Genomic DNA, 22200 nt, shown 5'->3' on the forward strand with positions numbered 1-22200 from the left:
AGAGTTGGCAACCTGAGAGGCTGTGGTCATACCCAAGTCAGAGCATAGTCCATATACAGTACTGAACTTGTCCCCTGATTCATTCCTGATGGCATCACAACTATTCACACTGTACTAGCTGAAGCTGGTGAATGGATTGTTAACCTGAACATCGAACAATAACTGCCACCCCAACCAGATGAGGATAATTATCAAACTGGCAGCCTTCATGTTCGTTTACCGGTTTGAACGTCACCATCCAGTGACGTCACGGGGAAGGTGGGGCGTGGTGGTGCGCATGCGCAGTCCCTGCGGCGCCGCGGCCGTGGTCCCGGTGTCTCTCTCTCTCTCTGTGTCGGGACTCCCGGAGATTGTCAACATGGCGGCCGGGCCGGCTGTTACCATCAGTATCGAGGCGGCCTGTGAGAACCAGGTGCAGGAGGTGACTCTGGACGGCACCGAGGCCTATGTTCAGCCGCTCTCCATGTCCGAGAACCTGGCCAAACTGGCGCAGAAAATCGACTTCAACCGCAGCGACTCGGAGGGAGAGGAGCAGGAGGCCGGAGAGGAGTGGGCGCAGCGACAGCAGGACAGCGACGACGAGGAGGGTGAGCCTCAGGTTCCCCCTTCCTGCCGAACACTCCCTTCCCGCCCTGCTTCCCCCTTCCCAATATCCCCCTCCTTTGCCCCCCTGCTCCCCCCTTCCCCAGATCCCCCCCCTTCCCTTCCCCAGATCCCCCCTTCCCTTCCCCAGATCCCCCCCTTCCCTTCCCCAGATCCCCCCCTTCCCTTCCCCAGATCCCCCCTTCCCTTCCCCAGATCCCCCCTTCCCTTCCCCAGATCCCCCCTTCCCTTCCCCAGATCCCCCCCTTCCCTTCCCCAGATCCCCCCCTTCCCCAGATCCCCCCTTCCCTTCCCCAGATCCCCCCCTTCCCTTCCCCAGATCCCCCCCTTCCCTTCCCCAGATCCCCCCCTTCCCTTCCCCAGATCCCCCCCTTCCCTTCCCCATATCCCCCCCTTCCCTTCCCCAGATCCCCCCCTTCCCTTCCCCAGATCCCCCCCTTCCCTTCCCCAGATCCCCCTTCCCTTCCCCAGATCCCCCCTTCCCTTCCCCAGATCCCCCCCCTCCCTTCCCCAGATCCCCCCCTTCCCTTCCCCAGATCCCCCCTTCCCTTCCCCAGATCCCCCCTTCCCTTCCCCAGATCCCCCCTTCCCTTCCCCAGATCCCCCCTTCCCTTCCCCAGATCCCCCCTTCCCTTCCCAGATCCCCCCCTTCCCTTCCCCAGATCCCCCCCTTCCCTTCCCCAGATCCCCCCCCTTCCCTTCCCAGATCCCCCCTTCCCTTCCCCAGATCCCCCCCTTCCCTTCCCCAGATCCCCCCTTCCCTTCCCCAGATCCCCCCTTCCCTTCCCCAGATCCCCCCCTTCCCTTCCCCAGATCCCCCCCTTCCCTTCCCTTCCCCAGATCCCCCCCTTCCCTTCCCCAGATCCCCCCTTCCCTTCCCCAGATCCCGCCCCTTCCCTTCCCCAGATCCCTCTTCCCTTCCCCAGATCCCCCTCTTCCCTTCCCCAGATCCCCCCCTTCCCTTCCCTAGATCCCCCCTTCCCTTCCCTAGATCCCCCTCTTCCCTTCCCCAGATCCCCCCCTTCCCTTCCCCAGATCCCCCCCTTCCCTTCCCCAGATCCCCCCCCTTCCCCAGATCCCCCCTTCCCCAGATCCCCCCTTCCCAGATCCCCCCCTTCCCCAGATCCCCCCTTCCCCGATCCCCCCTTCCCCAGATCCCCCCCTTCCCCAGATCCCCCCCTTCCCCATCCCCCCCTCCCCAGATCCCCCCTTCCCTTCCCCAGATCCCCACCTCCCTTCCCCAGATCCCCCTTCCCTTCCCCAGATCCCCCCTTCCCTTCCCCAGATCCCCCCTTCCCTTCCCCCAGATCCCCCCATCCCTTCCCCAGATCCCCCCCATCCCTTCCCCAGATCCCCCCCTTCCCTTCCCCAGATCCCCCCCATCCCTTCCCCAGATCCCCCCCATCCCTTCCCCAGATCCCCCCCATCCCTTCCCCAGATCCCCCCCATCCCTTCCCCAGATTCCCCCCCATCCCTTCCCCAGATCCCCCCCATCCCTTCCCAGATCCCCCCCATCCCTTCCCCAGATCCCCCCCTTCCCTTCCCCAGATCCCCCCCTTCCCTTTCCCAGATCCCCCCTTCCCTTTCCCAGATCCCCCCCCCCTTCCCTTCCCAGATCCCCCCCCCCTTCCCTTCCCCAGATCCCCCCCCCTTCCCTTCCCCAGATCCCCCCCTTCCCTTCCCCAGATCCCCCCCCTTCCCCAGATCCCCCTTCCCTTCCCAGATCCCCCTTCCCTTCCCTTCCCCAGAATCCCCCCTTCCCTTCCCTTCCCCAGATCCCCCTTCCCTTCCCCAGATCCCCCCCTTTCCCAGATCTCTCCCCCCTTCCCCAGATCCCCCCCTTCCCCAGATCCCCCCCTTCCCCAGATCCCCCCCTCCCCAGATCCCCCCCCCTTCCCCAGATCCCCCCCTTCCCCAGATCCCCCCATTCCCTTCCCCAGATCCCCCCCCCTTCCCAGATCCCCCTTCCCCAGATCCCCCTTCCCCAGATCCCCCCCTTCCCTCCCCAGATCCCCCCCTTCCCTCCCCAGATCCCCCCCTTCCCTTCCCCAGATCCCCCCCTTCCCTTCCCCCAGATCCCCCCCTTCCCTTCCCCAGATCCCCCCCCTTCCCTTCCCCAGATCCCCCCTTCCCTTCCCCAGATCCCCCCCTTCCCTTCCCCAGATCCCCCCCTTCCTTCCCCAGATCCCCCCCTGTCCCTTCCCCAGATCCCCCCTTCCCTTCCCCAGATCCCCCCTTCCCTTCCCCAGATCCCCCCCTTCCCTTCCCCAGATCCCCCCTTCCCTTCCCAGATCCCCCCTTCCCTTCCCCAGATCCCCCCTTCCCTTCCCCAGATCCCCCCTTCCCTTCCCCAATCCCCCCCTTCCCTTCCCCAGATCCCCCCTTCCCTTCCCCAGATCCCCCCTTCCCTTCCCCAGATCCCCCCCTTCCCTTCCCCAGATCTCCCCCCTCCCTTCCCCAGATCCCCCCCTTTCCCTTCCCCAGATCCCCCCCTTTCCCTTCCCCAGATCCCCCCCTTTCCCTTCCCCAGATCCCCCCCTTCCCTTCCCCAGATCCCCCCTTTCCCTTCCCCAGATCCCCCCCTTTCCCTTCCCCAGATCCCCTTCCCTTCCCCAGATCCCCTTCCCTTCCCCAGATCCCCTTCCCTTCCCCAGATCCCCTTCCCTTCCCCAGATCCCCTTCCCTTCCCCAGATCCCCTTCCCTTCCCCAGATCCCCCCCTCCCTTCCCCAGACCCCCTTCCCTCCCCAGATCCCCCCCCCCTTCCCTTCCCCAGATCCCCCCCCCTTCCCTTCCCCAGATCCCCCCCTTCCCTTCCCCAGATCCCCCCCTTCCCTTCCCCAGATCCACCCCCAACCTCCCCAGATCACCCCTCCCCAGATCCCCTGACCCCCCCACCATCCCAGATCTCCCCCCCCGCACTATCCCAGATCTTCCCCCCACCACCCCAGATCTTCCCCCCACCATCCCAGATCTTCTCTCTCCCCCTCCCAACCCCACCATCCCAGATCTTCCCAACCCCACCAGCCCAGGTCTTCCCACCTCCCCAGATTTCTTCCCCTCCCCCCTCTCCAGATCTCTCCCCCCTCTCCAGATCTCTCTCCCCTCTCTAGATCTCTCCCCCTCTCCAGATCTCTTCCCCTCTCTCCAGATCTCTTCCCCCCTCTCCAGATCTGTCCATCTCTCCAGATCTCCCCCCCCTCTCCAGATCTATCCCCCCCCTCTCCAGATCTCTTTCCCCACCCCTCTCCAGATCTCTCCCCCCTCTCCAGATCTCTCCCCTCTCTCCAGATCTCTCCCCCTCTCCAAATCTCTCCCCCCTCTCCAAATCTCTCCTCCCTCTCCAAATCTCTCCTCCCTCTCCAGATCTCTCCTCCCTCTCCAGATCTCTCCCCCCTCTCCAGATCTCTCCCCCCTCTCCAGATCTCTCCCCCTTCTCCAGATCTCTCCCCCCTCTCCAGATCTCTCCCCCCTCCCCAGATCTCTCCCCCTCCCCAGATCTCTCCCCCTCCCCAGATCTCCTCCCCCCTCCCCAGATCTCTCCCCCCTCCCCAGATCTCTCCCCCTCCCCAGATCTCTCCCCCCTCCCCAGATCTCTCCCCCCTCCCCAGATCTCTCCCCCCCTCCCCAGATCTCTCCCCCCTCCCCAGATCTCTCCCCCCTCCCCAGATCTCTCCCCCCTCCCCAGATCTCTCCCCCCTCCCCAGATCTCTTCCCCCCTCCCCAGATCTCTCCCCCCTCCCCAGATCTCTCCCCCCCTCCCCAGATCTCTCCCCCTCCCCAGATCTCTCCCCCCTCCCCAGATCTCTCCCCCCTCCCCAGATCTCTCCCCCCTCCCCAGATCTCTCCCCCACCTGCCGCGCCTTCTGCCCCCCCCCCCCCCCGCAAAGTACTTCATTGATCATGGGACATCCTGAGATAGTGAAAGGTGCAATATAAGTGGAAGTTTTTTCTCTAATGTGCTCATTTTTTGTTACATTTAGCAATGCTGAAGTTTCAACCCTCTTTGTGGCCCTGGGATGCTGTGAGGAATAACTTGAGGAGCACACTGACTGAGATGTGTGTGCTTTATGATGTACTTAATGTCCTGAAGGAGAAAAAGTACATGGCCTTGGACCCTGTCTCTCAGGAACCACCCCCTTCGAAACAGGTACTTGCACTCCACAATGCAGTAGAATTATATGAAATGCCTGAATGTGAATTTAAATTAATGTTAATCCAAATAGTTTTACAATCAAGCAGTGAAGTAACAATGTTTGTTTTCTGTGGAAAATGTATGCACCAAAAGTATATAGTAGCAAATCAGATTTTTCATAAATGAAGCAAAAAATCTATGGATAGTGTCAGTGTTTAGTGTTTTGTCACAAGTAGGCTTACATTAACACTAAAATGTAGTTACTGTCAAAATCTTTGTTGCCACATTTGGCACCTTTCTGGTGCACAGAGGGAGAATTCAGAATGTCCAAATCACCTAACAGCAGGTCTTTCGGGACCTGTGGGAGGAAACCGGAGCACCTAGAGGAAACCCACGCAGACATGGGAAGAATGTGCTGACTCCACACAGACAGTGACTAAAGTCGGAATCCGAACCAGGGTCCCTGGCGCTGTGAAGCAACAGCGCTAATCACTAGAGTATTTTCTCTTCTCTTCATCTTCCAAGTGATTTTAAAAGTTTTAAAATGTTCATAAAATAGAAACGTGGAATAGTTACAGCATGACACGGGTCATTCAGCCCATAATACTGGCTCGCTGCAAGAGTAAATCAACTAGTTCCACCCCCCTGCCATTTTTATATGTTCATGGGATATAGGCCTCACTGGCTAGGCCAGCATTTATTGCCCATCTGAGGGCATTTAAGAGGCAACCACTTCACTGTGGACCTGGAGTCACATGTAAGCCAGACTGGGTAAGGACGACCAATTTCTTTCCCTTGAGGGCATTAACGAATCAGTTGGGTTTTTAGAACAATCGACAATGGGTTCATGGTCGTCATTAGTCTTTTAATTCCAGATTTTTATTGAATTCAAATTTCACCCTCTGCCCTGGTTGGATTTGAACCTGGGTCTCCGTATTATTAGCCCAGTGACTATACTACTATGCCACTGCCTCCCCTGTAGCCCTGCAATTTTTTTCTTCGTATGATTATTCAATTTTCTATTTTTTACTTGACAATGGATAGGCAATGGTTCATACCTGTACATGAATTATAACAATTATTCATTCCTAACTTGCACAAAAATAAAAGAGGAAACGTGGCTCAGCCATGGCTTACAAAAAGAAATTGGGGATAATAAGTCCAAAGAGGAGACATATAAAATTGCCAGAAAAATCAGGAAGCCTGAGGGTTGGGAGCATTTTAGAATTCAGTAAAACAGGACAAATAATTATATTTTTATATAATCTTTATTGTCACAAGTAGGCTTACATTAACACTTCAGTGAAGTTACTGTGAATAGCCCCGGGTCGCCATATTCCGGCGTATGTTCGGGTACACGGAGGGGGAATTCAGAATGTCCAAGTTACCTAACAAGCAAGTCTTACGGGACTTGTGGGAGGCAACCCACGCAGGCACGGGGAGAATGTGCAGACTCCACACAAGCCGGGAATTGAACCTGGACCCTGGCGGGAATCTAGAACAGGGGGACATTGTCTCAAACCCTTTAGGACTGAGATGAGGAAAAATGTCTTCACTGAAATGGAAGTGAACCTGTGGAATTCTCTACCACAGAAAGCTGTGGAGGCCAAGTCACAATGTATTTAAGAAAGAAATATATATGTTTTAGATTTTAATAGCATCAAGGGGCATGGGGAGAACGCGGGAATATGTTATTGAGGTGAGAATCGGCCATTGTCATGTTGAAAGACGGAGTAGGCTCAAAGGGCCAAATGGCCTACTCCTGCACTGAGTTTCCCCATTAATAATAAATTCCAACATTACTCTGATGACTTAAGTTAGGCTGTCTGGCCTTTAGTTCTGTCTTCTTACTCCCTGTTTCTCACATAGTTAGTTCCTCTATTTATTGGGACTTTCCAAGATTTTAGGGAGTTTTGGAAAATCATAATCTGTGCATCCACTATCTCTGCAGCGACCTATTTTAGAACCATAGGGTGCAGGCCATCAGGTTGTAGGAATTTTTCAGATTTTAAGTTTCTCCAGTGTTTTTTCCCTGGTTATATTGACTATCTCCCCATTACTATGACTTTTGACAGCATCTTCCTTGGTAAAGGCAGATGCAAAGTACTGATTCAGTGTTTCAATACTGTATATCTGCATGAGTAAATTCTATTTTGGTTCCTAGTTAAGAACCGTTTACTACCTTTCAGTATTTATCTGATTTAGGAGATATTTTGATTCCCTTTTATATTCGCTGCCAATAGCTTCTCATATGCTTTTATTGCTTCTCTTAGTTTTTCACTTTCCCTCTGAATTTTCCATTTTGAGCCCAGTTCTCATTATCAACCTGACATCTATCAGATGCATTGTTTTTCTGCTTAATCTTACTCTTATTTTCATCTAGGGATCTTTGAATTATTTGTGCAACCTTTCTTCCCCCTGTAGGAATGCACCTTGAATATACCGGACAATGCAGTTCATTGTTCAGTTACAGTTTTCCCTGCCATTCTTTGATTTCAATATATCTAGGTCAGATTTGTTCTCGCATCGTTGAAATTGCCCCTGCCCCAATTGATTGTCTTTACTCTGGAGTGCTCCATGATCTTTTTCATAGCCAAACTAAAACAAATGATTTCATGATCATTGTGCACTCATTGTTCTCCAATTGATACTTGATCTACTTCACTCACCTCATTTCCCACAACCGGATCCAGCAGTGCCTCTTTCCTCGTTGGGGCAGAAACGTATCGATCTAGAAAATTCGCCTGCGTGCACTGCAGAAACTCTTCCCTCTCTCTAACATCTACATTATTATCCCAGTTTATATTAGGATAATTAAAGTCCACTGTTATCATTACTCTGATTTTTGCACTTTCTGTAATTTCCCATTAAATTTGTACCTCTAAGTCTTTACTCATAGTTCATCGTCTATAGAAAGCATCTGGTAGTCAGTGTATTGGTACCTCTCTGTTTTTCTTAGCTACAAGCAAATAGATTCTATCTTTGATTTCTCTAGGGTATATCTTCTCTTCAAGCAATACTGCTGCTCTTTCACCTTTCTTCTGCAACTTTCCTGAACATCTTGTATCCTGGAGTATTTAGTACTGTCTGCCCTTTTTTGAGCCATGTCTCAATTAATAGCCATATTCCCATGTCGCTCTTTGCATCTGCAGCTGACCAACCTTGTTTACCACATTCCATGCCTTTACATGCATGCACAGTAAACACTATTTAGATCTAAATACATTCCCTGTTCCTCTGACCCTACCAAATACCCTATTGCTTCTTACTCTGGTGCTATCTCCCTAGTTCTTTGCGCACCTTGTTTTCCCTCTCTAATGTTATCTCCTGGTTCCCACTGCTTTTACTGTCGATTGTCTTTCAGTTGTACATTTAAGCATTTTAAATGTTGTGAAATGTCTGACTTTAAAGGTTATAAGCCTTTTAAGGGCTATTTCTGGCATGGGTTATTTTCTGCTCATTGCACATCCATAGAATCCCAACAGGGATTGCCTTATCCTTTTGTATTGCCTTGTCACCATTTGCCTTATTTTTCTGTTTTCCTTCAGGGTTTGCAACTGTGTGGAAAAAAGAAATCCCTTGCAGGAGCTGCTCAAATTCTGTTGAAAGGAGCAGAAAGATTAAATAAATCTGTAGCTGAAAACCAGGAACAAAAGCGTCAAAGAGAATTCAATTCAGAGCTGCTCAGACTACGGCAGCACTGGAAATTAAGAAAAGTGGGTGACAAGATCCTTGGGGACTTGAGTTATAGAAGTGCAGGTATGTAGAATTTCAATGCATAAATAATTCTAAGATATTTTTTAAATTATTCTGTGCGGAAATTATTTGCCATTGCTTCAAATTCTCAACAATGACGTGCGGAAATTCAAAGAGCTAATAAGCCTGAAGGAACAAAATCCCAGAAAACACGTGTATGCATCTTTGAAGTCCTGTGCCAAAGTAACTCACATTTTACAAGTGTATATTAGGAAGTGCTGGCTAATTGAAACCAATAAGAACTAGGAGCAGGAGTAGGCCATCTGGCCCCTCGAGCCTGCTCCGCCATTCAATTAGATCATGGCTGATATTTTGTGGACTCAGCTCCACTTTCCGGCCCGAACACCATAACCCTTAATCCCTTTATTCTTCAAAAAACTATCTATCTTTACCTTAAAAACATGTAATGAAGGAGCCTCAACTGCTTCACTGGGCAAGGAATTCCATAGATTCACAACCCTTTGGGTGAAGAAGTTCCTCCTAAACTCAGTCCTAAATCTACTTCCCCTTATTTTGAGGCTATGTCCCCTAGTTCTGCTGTCACCCGCCAGTGGAAACAACCTGCCCGCATCTATCCTATCTATTCCCTTCATAATTTTAAATGTTTCTATAAGATCCCCCCATATCCTTCTAAATTCCAACGAGTACAGTCCCAGTCTACTCAACCTCTCCTCATAATCCAACCCCTTCAGATCTGGGATTAACCTAGTGAATCTCCTCTGCACACCCTCCAGCGCCAGTACGTCCTTTCTCAAGTAAGGAGACCAAAACTGAACACAATACTCCAGGTGTGGCCGCACTAACACCGTATACAATTGCAACATAACCTCCCTAGTCTTAAACTCCATCCCTCTAGCAATGAAGGACAACATTCCATTTGCCTTCTTAATCACCTGTTGCACTTGTAAACCAACCTTCTGTGACTCATGCACTAGCACACCCAAGTCTCTCTGAACAGCGGCATGCTTTAATATTTTATCGTTCAAATAATAATCCCATTTGCTGTTATTCCTACCAAAATGGATAACCTCACATTTGTCAACATTGTATTCCATCTGCCAGACCCGAGCCCATTCACTTAACCTATCCAAATCCCTCTGCAGACTTCCAGTATCCTCTGCACTTTTCGCTTTACCACTCATCTTAGTGTCATCTGCAAACTTGGACACATTGCAACCTGTAGGCACAGGGAACATGATTTCCTGATGTGCACTTGCATAACTTGCAATGTGAGGATTCTGAAAATCTACTTGATAGACCATTATGGAGACAAAGGTATGATTGGAGTCTTCAGAATATTTTTCAGTTAAATGATGAGTTGTTCCATATCTGGTTTCCTGTTTCCACTCTAATTCTCCTGTTCATTATTTCTGCTTCTTTTGTTTCTATGCCTGTGTGCATGCAAACACAAACCACCCCACTTCCACAAAATGTGAGAAACCCTGTAACAGTGCTTATAAATGTTTTTTAAAAAAAAATATTGTAATGATTTATGCCGCCACACCAAAGAGCTAGCTTCCCAACCTACAGTACTACTGTCACATCCACTGACACCCATGTACTTCAGTCACCAAATAAAATTACATTTGCTTAAATATAAAATATTTTGAAATATCATATAATGTTAACAAATAAAACATTCCAAATGAATTGAGCTTTTTACATTTATATGTATGAAATGAAAGTTTAAAAAAAAATGAATTTAGAGTACCCAATTCATTTTGTCCAATTAAGGGGCAATTTAGCGTGGCCAAACCACCTACCCTGCACATCTTTTGGGTTGTGGGAGCAAAACCCACGCAAACACGGGGAGAATGTGCAAACTCCACACAGTGACCCAGAGCCGGGATCAAACCTGGGACCTCGGCGCCGTGAGGCAGCAGCACTAACCACTGCGCCACCGTGCTGCCTCATGAAATGAAAGTTGACATTCTTTGTATGCACAAATATACTTTAATATGCTTCTTAATTTATTATTTCCGAACCTCTATATTTATATGGCAATCTTCCAGTATGCAGTAGTTTCAGTTTTCAATTATTTAAATAATTATTTCATTATAATATCACTCACTATCTTTCATTCTATTTTACATGAATTTTCTTTCTTTGAAAGATCCCATTGTTACTAGCAAGGTAAACATATCAATACAATAGTAGACTATACTATGTAGTCCTTTCCTTAGCATGCAACATATCTTTTGAATTTACATCATCTAGGATCCACTTGTATGCAAAGGTTATATATGTCTTTCCTCTCCATTCAGCCGTTATCCGGTATAAAATACAAAAATACCTAACTTTGCAAAACGTATCTTAAAGATAAATCACCATAAATGTCCAATATTAGGAAAGTATTATTTTTCTGGAAATCACTTAAATAATTTCTTAAATTGCAAAATATGTTGAATTAATAAGCTTATTGAATGATGGTTAAATGCCCTTCATTAAACCTGAATTTTTTTTGTCTAAAGGATCCCTCTTTCCTCATCATGGCACATTTGAGGTATTAAAGAATACTGATCTGGATCCAGATAAGAAAGTTCCAGATGATTATTGCCCTCTTGACATAATGATTCCTAGTGATCTGGAGGGATCAGCGTATATTAAGGTAAATATATACCGCTTATACACCATTTTCTCTAATTAAACTTTAGATACACTGTAGCACCAGTAGTGCTATGGAGGCCTTATGCCTTTTCCTGTGCTTTGCTGTACTGCCAGCCGCTTACTCCATGGCTCATGCGATGCACCCCCATGAGAAGGGTGCCTGAGTGGACATTCCCAGCTTGTGCAGGAGGCTTGTGAAGGATCGCATTCCTCATGCCACACATCCCAAATGGCTGCTGCAATACCATTATATCTAATTTGAACCTTGCATATTTGTCATTTTGCAAATAACAAACTTTCAGCTGGAAGATGGGCTTAATATAAGACCACAAGACAAAGGAGCAGAATTAGGCCATTCGGCCCATCGAGTCTGCTCTGCCATTCAATCGTGGCTGATATGCTTCTCATCCCTCTTCTCCTGCCTTCTCCCCATAACCCCTGATCCCCCTATTAATCAATAACCTGTCTATCTTTGTCTTAAAGACACTCAGTGTTTTAGCCTCCACAGCCTTCTGCGGCAAAGAGTTCCACAGATTCACCACCCTCTGGCTGAAGAAATTCCTCCTCATTTCAGTTTTAAGCGAACATTCCTTCAGTTTGAGGCTGTGCCCTCAGATTCTAGTTTTTCTTACTGGTGGAAACAATCTCTTCACGTCCACTCTAGGCCTCTCACTACCCTGTAAGGTTCAATAAGATCCCCCCCACATCCTTCGAAACTCCAACGAGTACAGACCTAGAGTCCCCAACCGCTCCTCAAATGGCAAGCTCTTCATTCCAGGGATCATTCTTGTGAACTTCCTCTGGACCCTTTCCAAGGCCATCACATCCTTCCTTAGATACGAGGCCTAAAACTGCTCACAATACTCCAAATGGGGTATGACCAGAGCCTTATACAGCCTCAGAAATACAACCCTGCTCCTTAATGGGACAGGCACTGAAATTGCAGATAACCTTTATTCATGCCAATTGTCTGGAAGTACTCAAGTGCTTTTGGATGTTTTATGTTGAGCTTGCCAGCGAGACTTGCTGCGTCCTCCTAATGGCTGATGGTTATGTGATCTGTCCACGTAAAGGCTGCACCTGGTATGGGGGCAGAAGTGTCCTTCGGGTCTGCAGTATAATAGCAAGGTGGAACAGAAGCTGTGCAGAGAGTATGCTCTGTGTGATGCCCTCTGCCAAGTTAGAGCCAGACAACTCCTTGTTTCTTGACAGTGACAGGAGGTTGTGTGCCAAGCCAGTCAATGCACCAGCAGCATGAAATTTGATCGCTGCCCGCCTCTGATGGAAATGGCACATGCAGATCATGAATCCAGGCACCCTGCATTCAAAAGGTGGGCAGATTAATTTTTTGCTCTGTGTCTTCAGTTTCTGTCACTAATGCCATTGTCACTGATTCTGTCTCTCTGCCTGCCATCCGTCTGAGGCTGAATCAGTTTGTTCCCAATATTATTTGAGCTCAGCTTCTGGTACCTCTCCATCATAAAGGTAGCCTTCTTCCACCTCCCTAACATTGTCTGCCTTGGCCCCTACTTTAGTTAATTTCCTGTTGGAACACTCATCTACTTTTGTGGCCTCTAAAATTGGCTCTTCCATTGCTCTCCTGGCCTGGCTACCCTTTTGCATCCTTCATGAACTTGAGCCTGTCCAAAGCTGTGCTGCCTGTATTCTAACCTGCACCCATCAGTTCTGTTCTTGATACCCCACATTGGTTCCTCATCCACCAAAGCCTCAAATTTAAATTCTCACCCTCTAGTTCAAATCCTTTCCCATGCTATCAAAATCCATTTTTTCTCTCCCCATCTCTAGCCTCATTCACTTTATCACCCTCCAAGAACATTGCGTTCCTCCAACTCTAACCTCTCTTGCATTACCTATTCCCTTTGGTGTATAATTGGTGGTTGTGTCTTAAATCATTCCCTCCTTCAGTCTCTGCATCTCTCCCCCCTCCTTTGAAACCCTCTTATACCTCTGACCAAAATCACCTCTTTGTTTATCTCTTTCTTGGGCTCCATTTTAATTTGTTATTATTTATGCTCATGTGAAATACCGTTGGGCTCCAATTTAATTTGTTCTTATTTATGCTCATGTGAAATACCGTGGGTTGTTTTCTTGTGTTAAAGATGAAAGTGGTTATTTTAAATGAATCTCTGTTTAAGTGACTTAATTTGTAACACTTGACGAACTTGTTAAATTAATTCAATTCAAAATCTTCAGGGCTGTATTTTCTTAAGTACCCACTGTAATCTACTTTTCAATTTCATAAGTATGATTAATATATTAACTGCTACAGTCATGCTAATAATCTTTCCATATCAGATGGCTTGTTTATTTATTTTGATAACATTTCATATCTAACATCCTTTTTAAGGTTTCTATTCAGAAGCAGGCTCATGATATTGGAGATCTTGGCACAGTCAACCTTTTTAGACGACCCATACAGAAACCCAATGCAGGTACTTGGAATCAAGAATTGGTTTATATTTAGGACCATTCTTTGCCTCTTTATGTTTGTTCGTTGGATGGACGAGCTCGTGAATGGTCACAGTTATTATATTTGGTTTCTTGTTTAAGAAAGAAATTGTAGCCCTTTGCAATGGACGTTCAATGATTAAAGCTGACTCCATAGTCATTTTATTTAAGCATTAGTGAGGTTTAATGCACTCTATATTTGAGTGTATCTTACAGATGAGAATAATTTTTCACATAATTGTTTGTTGAACGGTGGCGTAGTGGTTAGCGCTGCTGCATCACAGCACCAGGGGTCCCAGGTTCGATTTCATGTCTCCATGTCTGCGTGAGTTTCCTCCGGGTACTCCGGTTTCCTCCCACAGTCCAAAAATGTGCAGGTTAGATGGATTGCATGTTAAATTGCCCTTTGTATCCAAAGGTTAGGTGGGGTTACGGGGATGGGGGAGGGGGGTTGCGCGGTGGATAGTATCGGCTATTGGGCTTAAGTAGGGTTTTCTTTCGGAGGGTTGGTGCAGACTCGATGGGTCAAATGGCCTCCTGCACTGTAGGGATTCTAGAAGATGTGACTCCTATTTACTACACATTCACACCAGTCTGGTGACCCTCCTGCCTTTTCTGCACTGATTAACACTCACCTCCTCAGATATGCCCCAAAAACTGAAACTACAAAAGAAGTCCATACAGTCATGTTTCTTCCATCCGTTTTGCCCTCTCAACCTACCCAGTCAGGAGCCCAACAAGGTCTGAGTCCAGCCCAGCCCTTTGACTTCGCATTTCTCTTCGCTTAGGATAAGGTTTCTTTGATTCCATGCTGATGATACGAGCCAGGACCTTGCTGATGAGCTCTTTTGAATCTGGTTTCTAATTCAGTGCAAAAGATAAGGCTGAAGCATTTTCTGCAATCTTCAGCCAGAAGTGCCAAGTAGATGAATCATCTCTGCCTCCTCTAAAGGTCCCCAGCATCACAGCCAATTAGATTCACTCCAGGTGATATCAAGAAACGGCTGAAGGCACTGGATACTGCAAAGGCTATGAGCCTGACAATATTCTGGCAATCTTACTGAAGACATGCTCCAGAATTTGCCACACCTCTGGCCAAGCGGTTAAACTGTTCCAGTGCAGCTACAACACTGACGTCTACGCTGTAATGTGGAAATTTGCCCAGGTATGTCCAGTATACAAAAAGCAGGAGATTTCCAACTTGGCCAATTACCAATCATCAGTCTAATCTAGGTCATCAGTAAAGTGATGGGAGGTGTCATTAACTGTGCTATCAAGCTCATTTACTCACCAAAATCCTACTTTGATGTTTAGTTTGGGTTCTGCCAGACCCACTTCGCTCCTGACCTCAATACAGCCTTGGTTCAAATATGGACAAATGGGTTGAACTCCAGAGGTGAGATCAACTACCCTCGCCATCAAGGCCACATTTGATAGCATATGGCATTAAGGAGCCGTGACAAAATTTGAATCAGTGGGAATTTATGCAACTCTCCACTGGCTGGAGTAATACCTAACACCAAGGGAGATGGGTTGTGGTTGTAGATCAGTCATCTCAGCGCCAGGATGTCACTGATATTCACCGAGTTCCTCAGGGTGGTGTCCTCGGCCAACCATCACCTGTTTCATTGATGATCTTCTTTCATAAGATCAAGAATGGGGATGTTCAGGGATGATTGCACAATGTTCAGTGCCATTCACAATTCCTCAGATACTGAAACAATTCACGTCCAAATGCAGCAAGACCTAGACAATATTCAGGCTTGGGCTGACAAGTGGCAAGGAAGATTCACACTACACAAGTGTCAGGCAATGATAATCACCAACAAGAGAGAATCTAATCATTGCCCCTTGGCATTCATGGACATTACCATCGCTGAATTCCCCTGATATCAATATCCTGGGAGTAACCATTGACCAGAAACTTGACTGGACTAGTCATTTAGATACGGTGGCTACAAGAGCAGGTCAGAGGCTAGGAATCCTGTGGCGAGTAACTCAGCTCCTGACTCCCCAAAGACTATCCACAAGGTGCAAGTCAGGACTGTGATGGAATACTCTCCCCCTTGCCTGGATGAGTGTAGCGCCAACAACACTCCAGCTTGACACCATTCAATACAAACAGCCTGCTTGATTGGCACCCCATCCACAAACGTTCGCTCCCCCCACCACTGGCGTACATTAGCAGCAGAGGTACCATCTACAAGATATGCTGCACGGACTGACCAAACTACTTAGTCAGCACCTTCCAGACTCCAGACCACTGCCATCTAGAAGGACAAGAGCAGCAGATACAAGGCAACACCTGCAAGTCCCCCCCCCCCCCCCAAGCAGCATGGTACCACAGTGGTTAGCACTGGTGGCTTCACAGCACCAGGATCCCTGGTTCAAATCCTGGCTGGGTTGCTGTATGTGCGGTGTCTGCATGTTCTCCCCGCATCTGCTCCGGTTTCCTCCCACTAGCCCCGAAAGATGTGCTGTTAGTTCATTTGGACATTTTTAATTATCCTGTGTACCTGAGCAGGCGCCGGAATGTGGCGACTACGGGCTTTTCACAGTAATTTAATTGCAGTGTAAACCTGTGACAATAAAGATTATTATTATTAAGCCACTCTCTCCTAACTTGGAAACATATTGCTGTGCCTTCACCGTTGCTGGGCTAGAATCGTGGAAAACTCTCCCTAACACCACTGTGGCTCTATGCTACATGGGCTAGCGATTGAAGAAGGATGCTCACCTACTGCCTTAAGGGCAATTAGGGATAGGCAATAAATGCTGGTGTTGCCAATGAAGCCCATATCCTTGAATGAGTTAAAATAATGCAGTTTAATTTGAACAAATAAGTAACAAACTTGTATAACTGCATTAACTTAATAAAGTAATAACCTGTGATCTTTGTGTTAAACTACGGCCCATCAAAACTTAACACTGAAAATTAGTGGAAGTAATTTAGTTGGTTATATTTCAGTAGCTCCCTTATCCACAGACAAAAGCTGAATATAAAATAAGACTGGGACTGCTTGAAGTCTCCAGTGCCCCCTTTCCAGCCTCAGGCAAAACAAATTTCAGTTCTGTGATCAATCATACCATTTATGACATATCCAGCACCTCCAGTCTAACCTATGGAGTTTTGAAGATTAGTAGTTCCAGTGAAAAACTTGGGGTCATTTAACTTTCAATGTCCTGACCCTCAAAAAAACCCTGTGTTCTCACACTTGTAAACTTTACCGTGCAATGTTTTAGCAATGAGCTGCCTTTAATAAGACTGAAGATGGAGGAAATTAAGTGACAGACAAAAAAAAGAAACACAAGGCGCAAGCATATTCCTGCAGACAAGTGACAGCGCAACCTAATACTCAAATATTTATTTGATCGTAGCTAAAACAGTTGGCGCAGCATTAGGTAATGGTGAAGAAGACTGCACCCTGTCATTTCATGTCGACCAACATGCCTACAAAGGAGGTCAAATCAAGTGTCAGACCACATGAACAGGTTTGTGTCAGTCCAGTGTCCTTGCAGTGGATGATATACTTCATCTACTTGGCTAAATCCTGACATTGCTGCACAGTCATGTCTAATGTGCTATAGGGTGGCAAGGTGGTGCAGTGGTTAGCACTGCTGCCTCACGGCACCAAGGATCCGGGTTCGATCCTGGCCCCAGGTCACTGTCCATGTGGAGTTTCCACATTCTCCCCGTGTCTGCACGGGTCTCACCCCCACAACCCAAAGATGTGCAGGGTAGGTGGATTGGCCACACTAAATTGCCCCTTAATTGGAAAAAATAATAATTGGGTCCTCTAAATTTATAAAAAGAAAAAAAATGTAATAAGCTATACTAGTTCACTGTGATACTCTGGCATCCTGGTTTTGTGCAATACCAGTGAAGGTAGGATATGCTACAATCATTTCAAGGACTCATTCAACTTTAAAATTAGTCAGATATACATCTTCAGAATGTCTGCAGTTCCTTTCAAAATAGGAAATGCTGCTGCAATAATTATCTGTCAACATAACGTAACCAGATGTGGACATGCAAGTGCCAGTGGGTGAGCACAGAACTTGTTTTATGCGAGCTGGTATGATTCAGTAAATATCCTAATTTTCACTGTGAATCCCACTGGAGCATGTCATAGATATGTAGAATAGAATCATAAAATCACTACAATGCAGAAGGAGGCCATTTGGCCCATCGAGTCTGCACTGAACCGCTAAAAGAGCACCCAAACCAGGCTCCCGCCCTCTCCCTGCAACCCTACTTAACCCGCACACCTTTGCACACCCCTGTACACTAAGGGCAATTTAGCGTGGCCAATCCACCTAACCTGCACATCTTTGGACTGTGGGAGGAAACTGGAGCACCCGGAGGAAACCCACCCAGACACGGGGAGATTGCAAAATCCACACGGGCAGTCTCCAGAGGCTGGAATTGAACCTGGGTCCCTGGCACTGTGAGGCAGTAGTGCTACTAACTGCCATTGTGCGGCTCATGATCCTATTGGCATGGGGGCAGCACGGTGGTGCCGTGGTTAGCACTCTGCCTCACGGGCTGAGGTCCCAGGTTTGATCCCGGCACTGGGTCACTGTCCGTGTGGAATTTTCACATTCTCCCCGTGTTGTGTGTGTTTCACCCCCACACCCCAAAGATGTGCAAGGTAGGTGGATTGGCCTGCTAAATTGCGCCTTAATTGGAAAAAATGAATTGGGTACTATAAATTTATTTTAAAAAAGATCCTATTGGCAGGAAGCATCCAGAAATTTAAACAATTAATATGAAGGCTCATGCCAACCCAAGTCCTAACAGGGAACAAACAAATTTAAAATGTAACTGAACTTGCCTTTTGTGAAAACTTGTACCCCTTCACCATCACAGTTAGCAGCATTGCAAATTGTATCTTGCACATTCTAACATTGGAAGTATGTTGAAGGACTCTTCCATTCCCAAGTGATTATTAAAGTGAAACTTGTGCCCATTTGAGATGGATTCTACTGACTCCGCTGGTTCATGAAAACTGAAACATAGCCTATTTTCTGCCTTCGGCTGCCTGACTGGCAACATAGCAGGTATTTGGGGGTAGAAAATCCAGGCCTGTATCCTAAATGGTCGAACATTCATCTGTCAGATCTAATATCCATTATGCTGAAATATGCTTCATTGTCTGAAAATAAGTCACCTTTTGGCAGAAATATTAAATAATATTTATATTCTGAAAAGTTTAATTTTTTTCAAACTTTCACTCGAGTGTTGTGTTTGCAGAATTCTGTTAGAAACCAGAACAACAAAAATAATTTCTGACAGCACTGCTCATCAATAGAATCACTACAGTGCAGGCCATTTGACCCATCGAGTCTGCACTGACCCTCTGAAAGAGCACCCCACCTAGGCCATCTTGGGAGGAAACTGGAGCACCCGGAGGAGACCCGCGCAGACAGGGAAAATCTGCAAACGACACCCAGACAGTGACCCAAGGCTGCAATTGAACCGGGATCCCCGGTGCTGTGAGGCAACACTGCTAGCCACCGTGCCACCCCTAATCAATGATTTCAGTTTTGTATTGGGGTTGGGTAGGGAAAAATATCCTGTTTCTATCATAAAGTGAAAGGCCAAGCTGACCCCAAATAATTGTGTCTTTAAAAATGTATCTTGGCAGTGATTAAACCTTGTAATAAATAGTTTGAAAAGTTGTTGTTAAACTACATCATTTGCAGGTACAGCACACTGGCAGACCAAGCTAGAAGCAGCACAGAATGTTCTTTTGTGTAAAGAGATTTTTGCACAGCTATCTCGTGAAGCAGTACAGATTAAATCACAGATACCACACATTGTAGTGAAAAATCAAATCATTTCTCAACCATTTCCAGGTAAGGAGTATGGATATTTCTTGTGTTAGATTTTAGTCCACGCACTATGAATTATTTTAATGATTTTATACAGAATAAAAGAATAAGATTTTGAGCCATTATAACATTTTTAAGTTAATTTCGGTATTTGGATTTTGACACTGCAGTAATACTCGATCTGTTTGAAGTGTTTCATATTCTGCTCCTCATGCAATTTTTCCAAATGAGTGACAAATAATTTGCATATCCTGACCTTGGAATTTAATTCAGTCTTTCGAAACACTAGTAAATGCTACATTGTTACCGTGAGTAGGACAGCTTGTTGCTTTCATGTATTTTCTTTCTCCGAACTTGCTCATTTAAGCTTTGTCACATGACTGCACATAAGACTGAGACCTTTAAATGAAAATAAACTTAGCTTACAATAGTATGCACTGATAGCAATCGTTGAACTAAGAATGAAAACCGTGTGTTTATTATAGCATCATGATGTACAGAGTCAGAATATTGAATGAAAGTTATCCTTCCTTTGGAATAAATGGTGTTCTTCCAGACATTGGTAGAGTTTGGTGCTACAGGGACTATGATGTGTTTTTTTTTTAAGGTTGTTACTGACCTAGAAGTTATCCAGAATTCTCCTTGAATTGTCAATTACTATTTACTCATATAAACTTGATTTGTGGAATTATTCAAAAATTAGTTTGCCGGATCTTCATGCAATGAAAGCTTTTGGGCTTGAAAGTGCACTCAAAGTAGTGATTTCAATGAATTTAATGCCTTTGAGGTTTTTTTGTATTTACAATGTACCTTTATTGACTACAAGATGTAAAGTTAATAAAACTGGAACATTATTTTTTCTTTTAATAGACTTTACAGTAAAAGCTGCATTTTCAGGTACTGTACAAATACTCATCAGTTCATGTAATGGTGTATTTCAGGTTTGCAGTTATCCATTTCCTTGTGCCACTTTGTGAATGATAAAAAAGCCCAGAAAATATCTGTTGAGAAGCAACGGCCTGATGACCATCTGTATGTGCTGGAACACAATCTTCACCAGCTAATTAGAGAGGTACTGAAGGATTTCAAAAATCTTTTAACTATTTCTTTTAGAACATACCAATGAAATGAGCAACACTTGAATTTAAAGTAAATAAGCAACTCGTGGCCCTTCTGTATGGGAATCAATTTGGAATCTGGTGATATTTACCTGAAAAATTAAGAATCGAAGCTAAGGTGAAAGCTAAATACTGTTGATGTCTTAAATCTGCAATAAAAATAATAAATACGGGAAATACTTAGCATGTAAGGCAATTTATGCGAAGAGAGTAACAGAATTAGTGTTTTAGATTGATGATAGTAAAATGTAGGACAGTAGAAGAACCAACCAAATGGAAAAATAATATTTCGGAAACCTAAACTTGTGTATGATGCCTGGTGCAAAGCATTAGGCAATTATATAGACATGTGGCTCAGATTTTACTGTCAGCAGCGAAGCAACAGTGCTTGCTCCTGACGTCAAAGAATGCTTCCCACAAAGATCTAGTGATCTCTGTGATGTGATATTTTCATCTTTCCTGTTAATTTGAATCTGGCACCAAGTCAATTAGATCTCCAGCCATCCACCAACATTGATGTCGCTAAGCAGGGCAAATAGCCTAACGAGAAAAAATTCTCATAGTCAGCAAACCAGGAACTAAAATGAACTGATTATCATTTACTTTTTAAAAATACATTTTAGAGAGAGCCAAATAGAGTTTGGCATATAAATATTAGAGGCTGAAATATCAGAAACAGACAATACATTTTTTTGTTTCAAAACATTATGAACAAACTAAAATTGTTCGAATGGCAATAATTACATCTAATTAAATTAAAACAGGGTATTTTTAAACAGGATTATTTTGGCATAAGAGGGGTCAGTTTATTGATATCTAAAGTCTGTGGGAACTTCAAAAGCACACCGCATGGAGGCGAAAAGAATCACTGACAACGACTTATGGGTTTCTCTCTTTTAACTGTGCATGTGCAGCTGCTAGCAGTTTCTGTCAGCTTCACAGTGTACTGACGGCTAATGTTGGCAGTTCCGGTGTCGTGACAGTGACAAAATCTGGGCCAATTTAAAGTGTGGAGCGGTTTTCCAGTTGTTCATTTCTAATCTGTGAATTTCCTGTCACTTAAATGGGGGTAAATGACTGACGATGATGCAAGTAGAAATCCTGGCCAAAACTGAACATTAAAATAGCTGGGAAGATGTATGCAACAGATTATTTAGATCATTAGGGCCATGATATAGTGAAGAAACGATTTTGGAATAATAATTAGTTTATCTTTCCAGTGATCTGAATTGTTGGTTTGGGACATAGTTTAGTGAAAGAGACATTTTAGAATAATAAATAAATGGTTTGTATTTCTGGTAATCTGAATTGCTTTAAAAACAGTTATAAATAATGGGAATGGGCAGCACGGTGGCGCAGTGGGTTAGCCCTGTTGCCTCATGACGCTGAGGTCCCAGGTTCGATCTCGGCTCTGGGTCACTGTCCGTATGGAGTTTGCACATTCTCCCCGTGTTTGCGTGGGTTTCGCCCCCACAACCCAAAAGATGTGCAGAGTAGGTGAATTGGCCACGCTACATTGCCCCTTAATTGGAAAAAATGAATTGGGTACTCCAAATTAAAGAAAAAAAACTTCATAAATAAATAATGGGAAAATGTATGTAAATCTGTCCCACTATCGTGAAGATTTCAGGGTATGTGTGAATGCACTGATGTCTGTTGTGTGATGCCACTCGTGTTT

At 45.9% G+C, this 22200-nt stretch overlaps 1 protein-coding gene across 1 annotated transcript in view; it reads left to right on the top strand.

Moving 5' to 3' along the window:
- Positions 1 to 268: 268 nt before the first annotated feature.
- The window catches only part of med17 (mediator complex subunit 17), a 59088-nt gene continuing 37156 nt past the window's right edge, over positions 269 to 22200 (top strand). Inside the window, exons 1-7 of the mRNA XM_038818374.1 lie at positions 269 to 587; positions 4586 to 4752; positions 8286 to 8496; positions 10965 to 11101; positions 13469 to 13553; positions 19276 to 19428; positions 20346 to 20476. Of these exons, the coding sequence (XP_038674302.1) occupies positions 278 to 587; positions 4586 to 4752; positions 8286 to 8496; positions 10965 to 11101; positions 13469 to 13553; positions 19276 to 19428; positions 20346 to 20476 (1194 nt within the window). The 5' untranslated portion in view covers positions 269 to 277. The remainder of the gene's footprint in view (positions 588 to 4585; positions 4753 to 8285; positions 8497 to 10964; positions 11102 to 13468; positions 13554 to 19275; positions 19429 to 20345; positions 20477 to 22200) is intronic.

The sequence above is a fragment of the Scyliorhinus canicula genome, chromosome 14 (assembly GCF_902713615.1).
Source record: "Scyliorhinus canicula chromosome 14, sScyCan1.1, whole genome shotgun sequence".
NCBI lineage: Eukaryota > Metazoa > Chordata > Chondrichthyes > Carcharhiniformes > Scyliorhinidae > Scyliorhinus > Scyliorhinus canicula.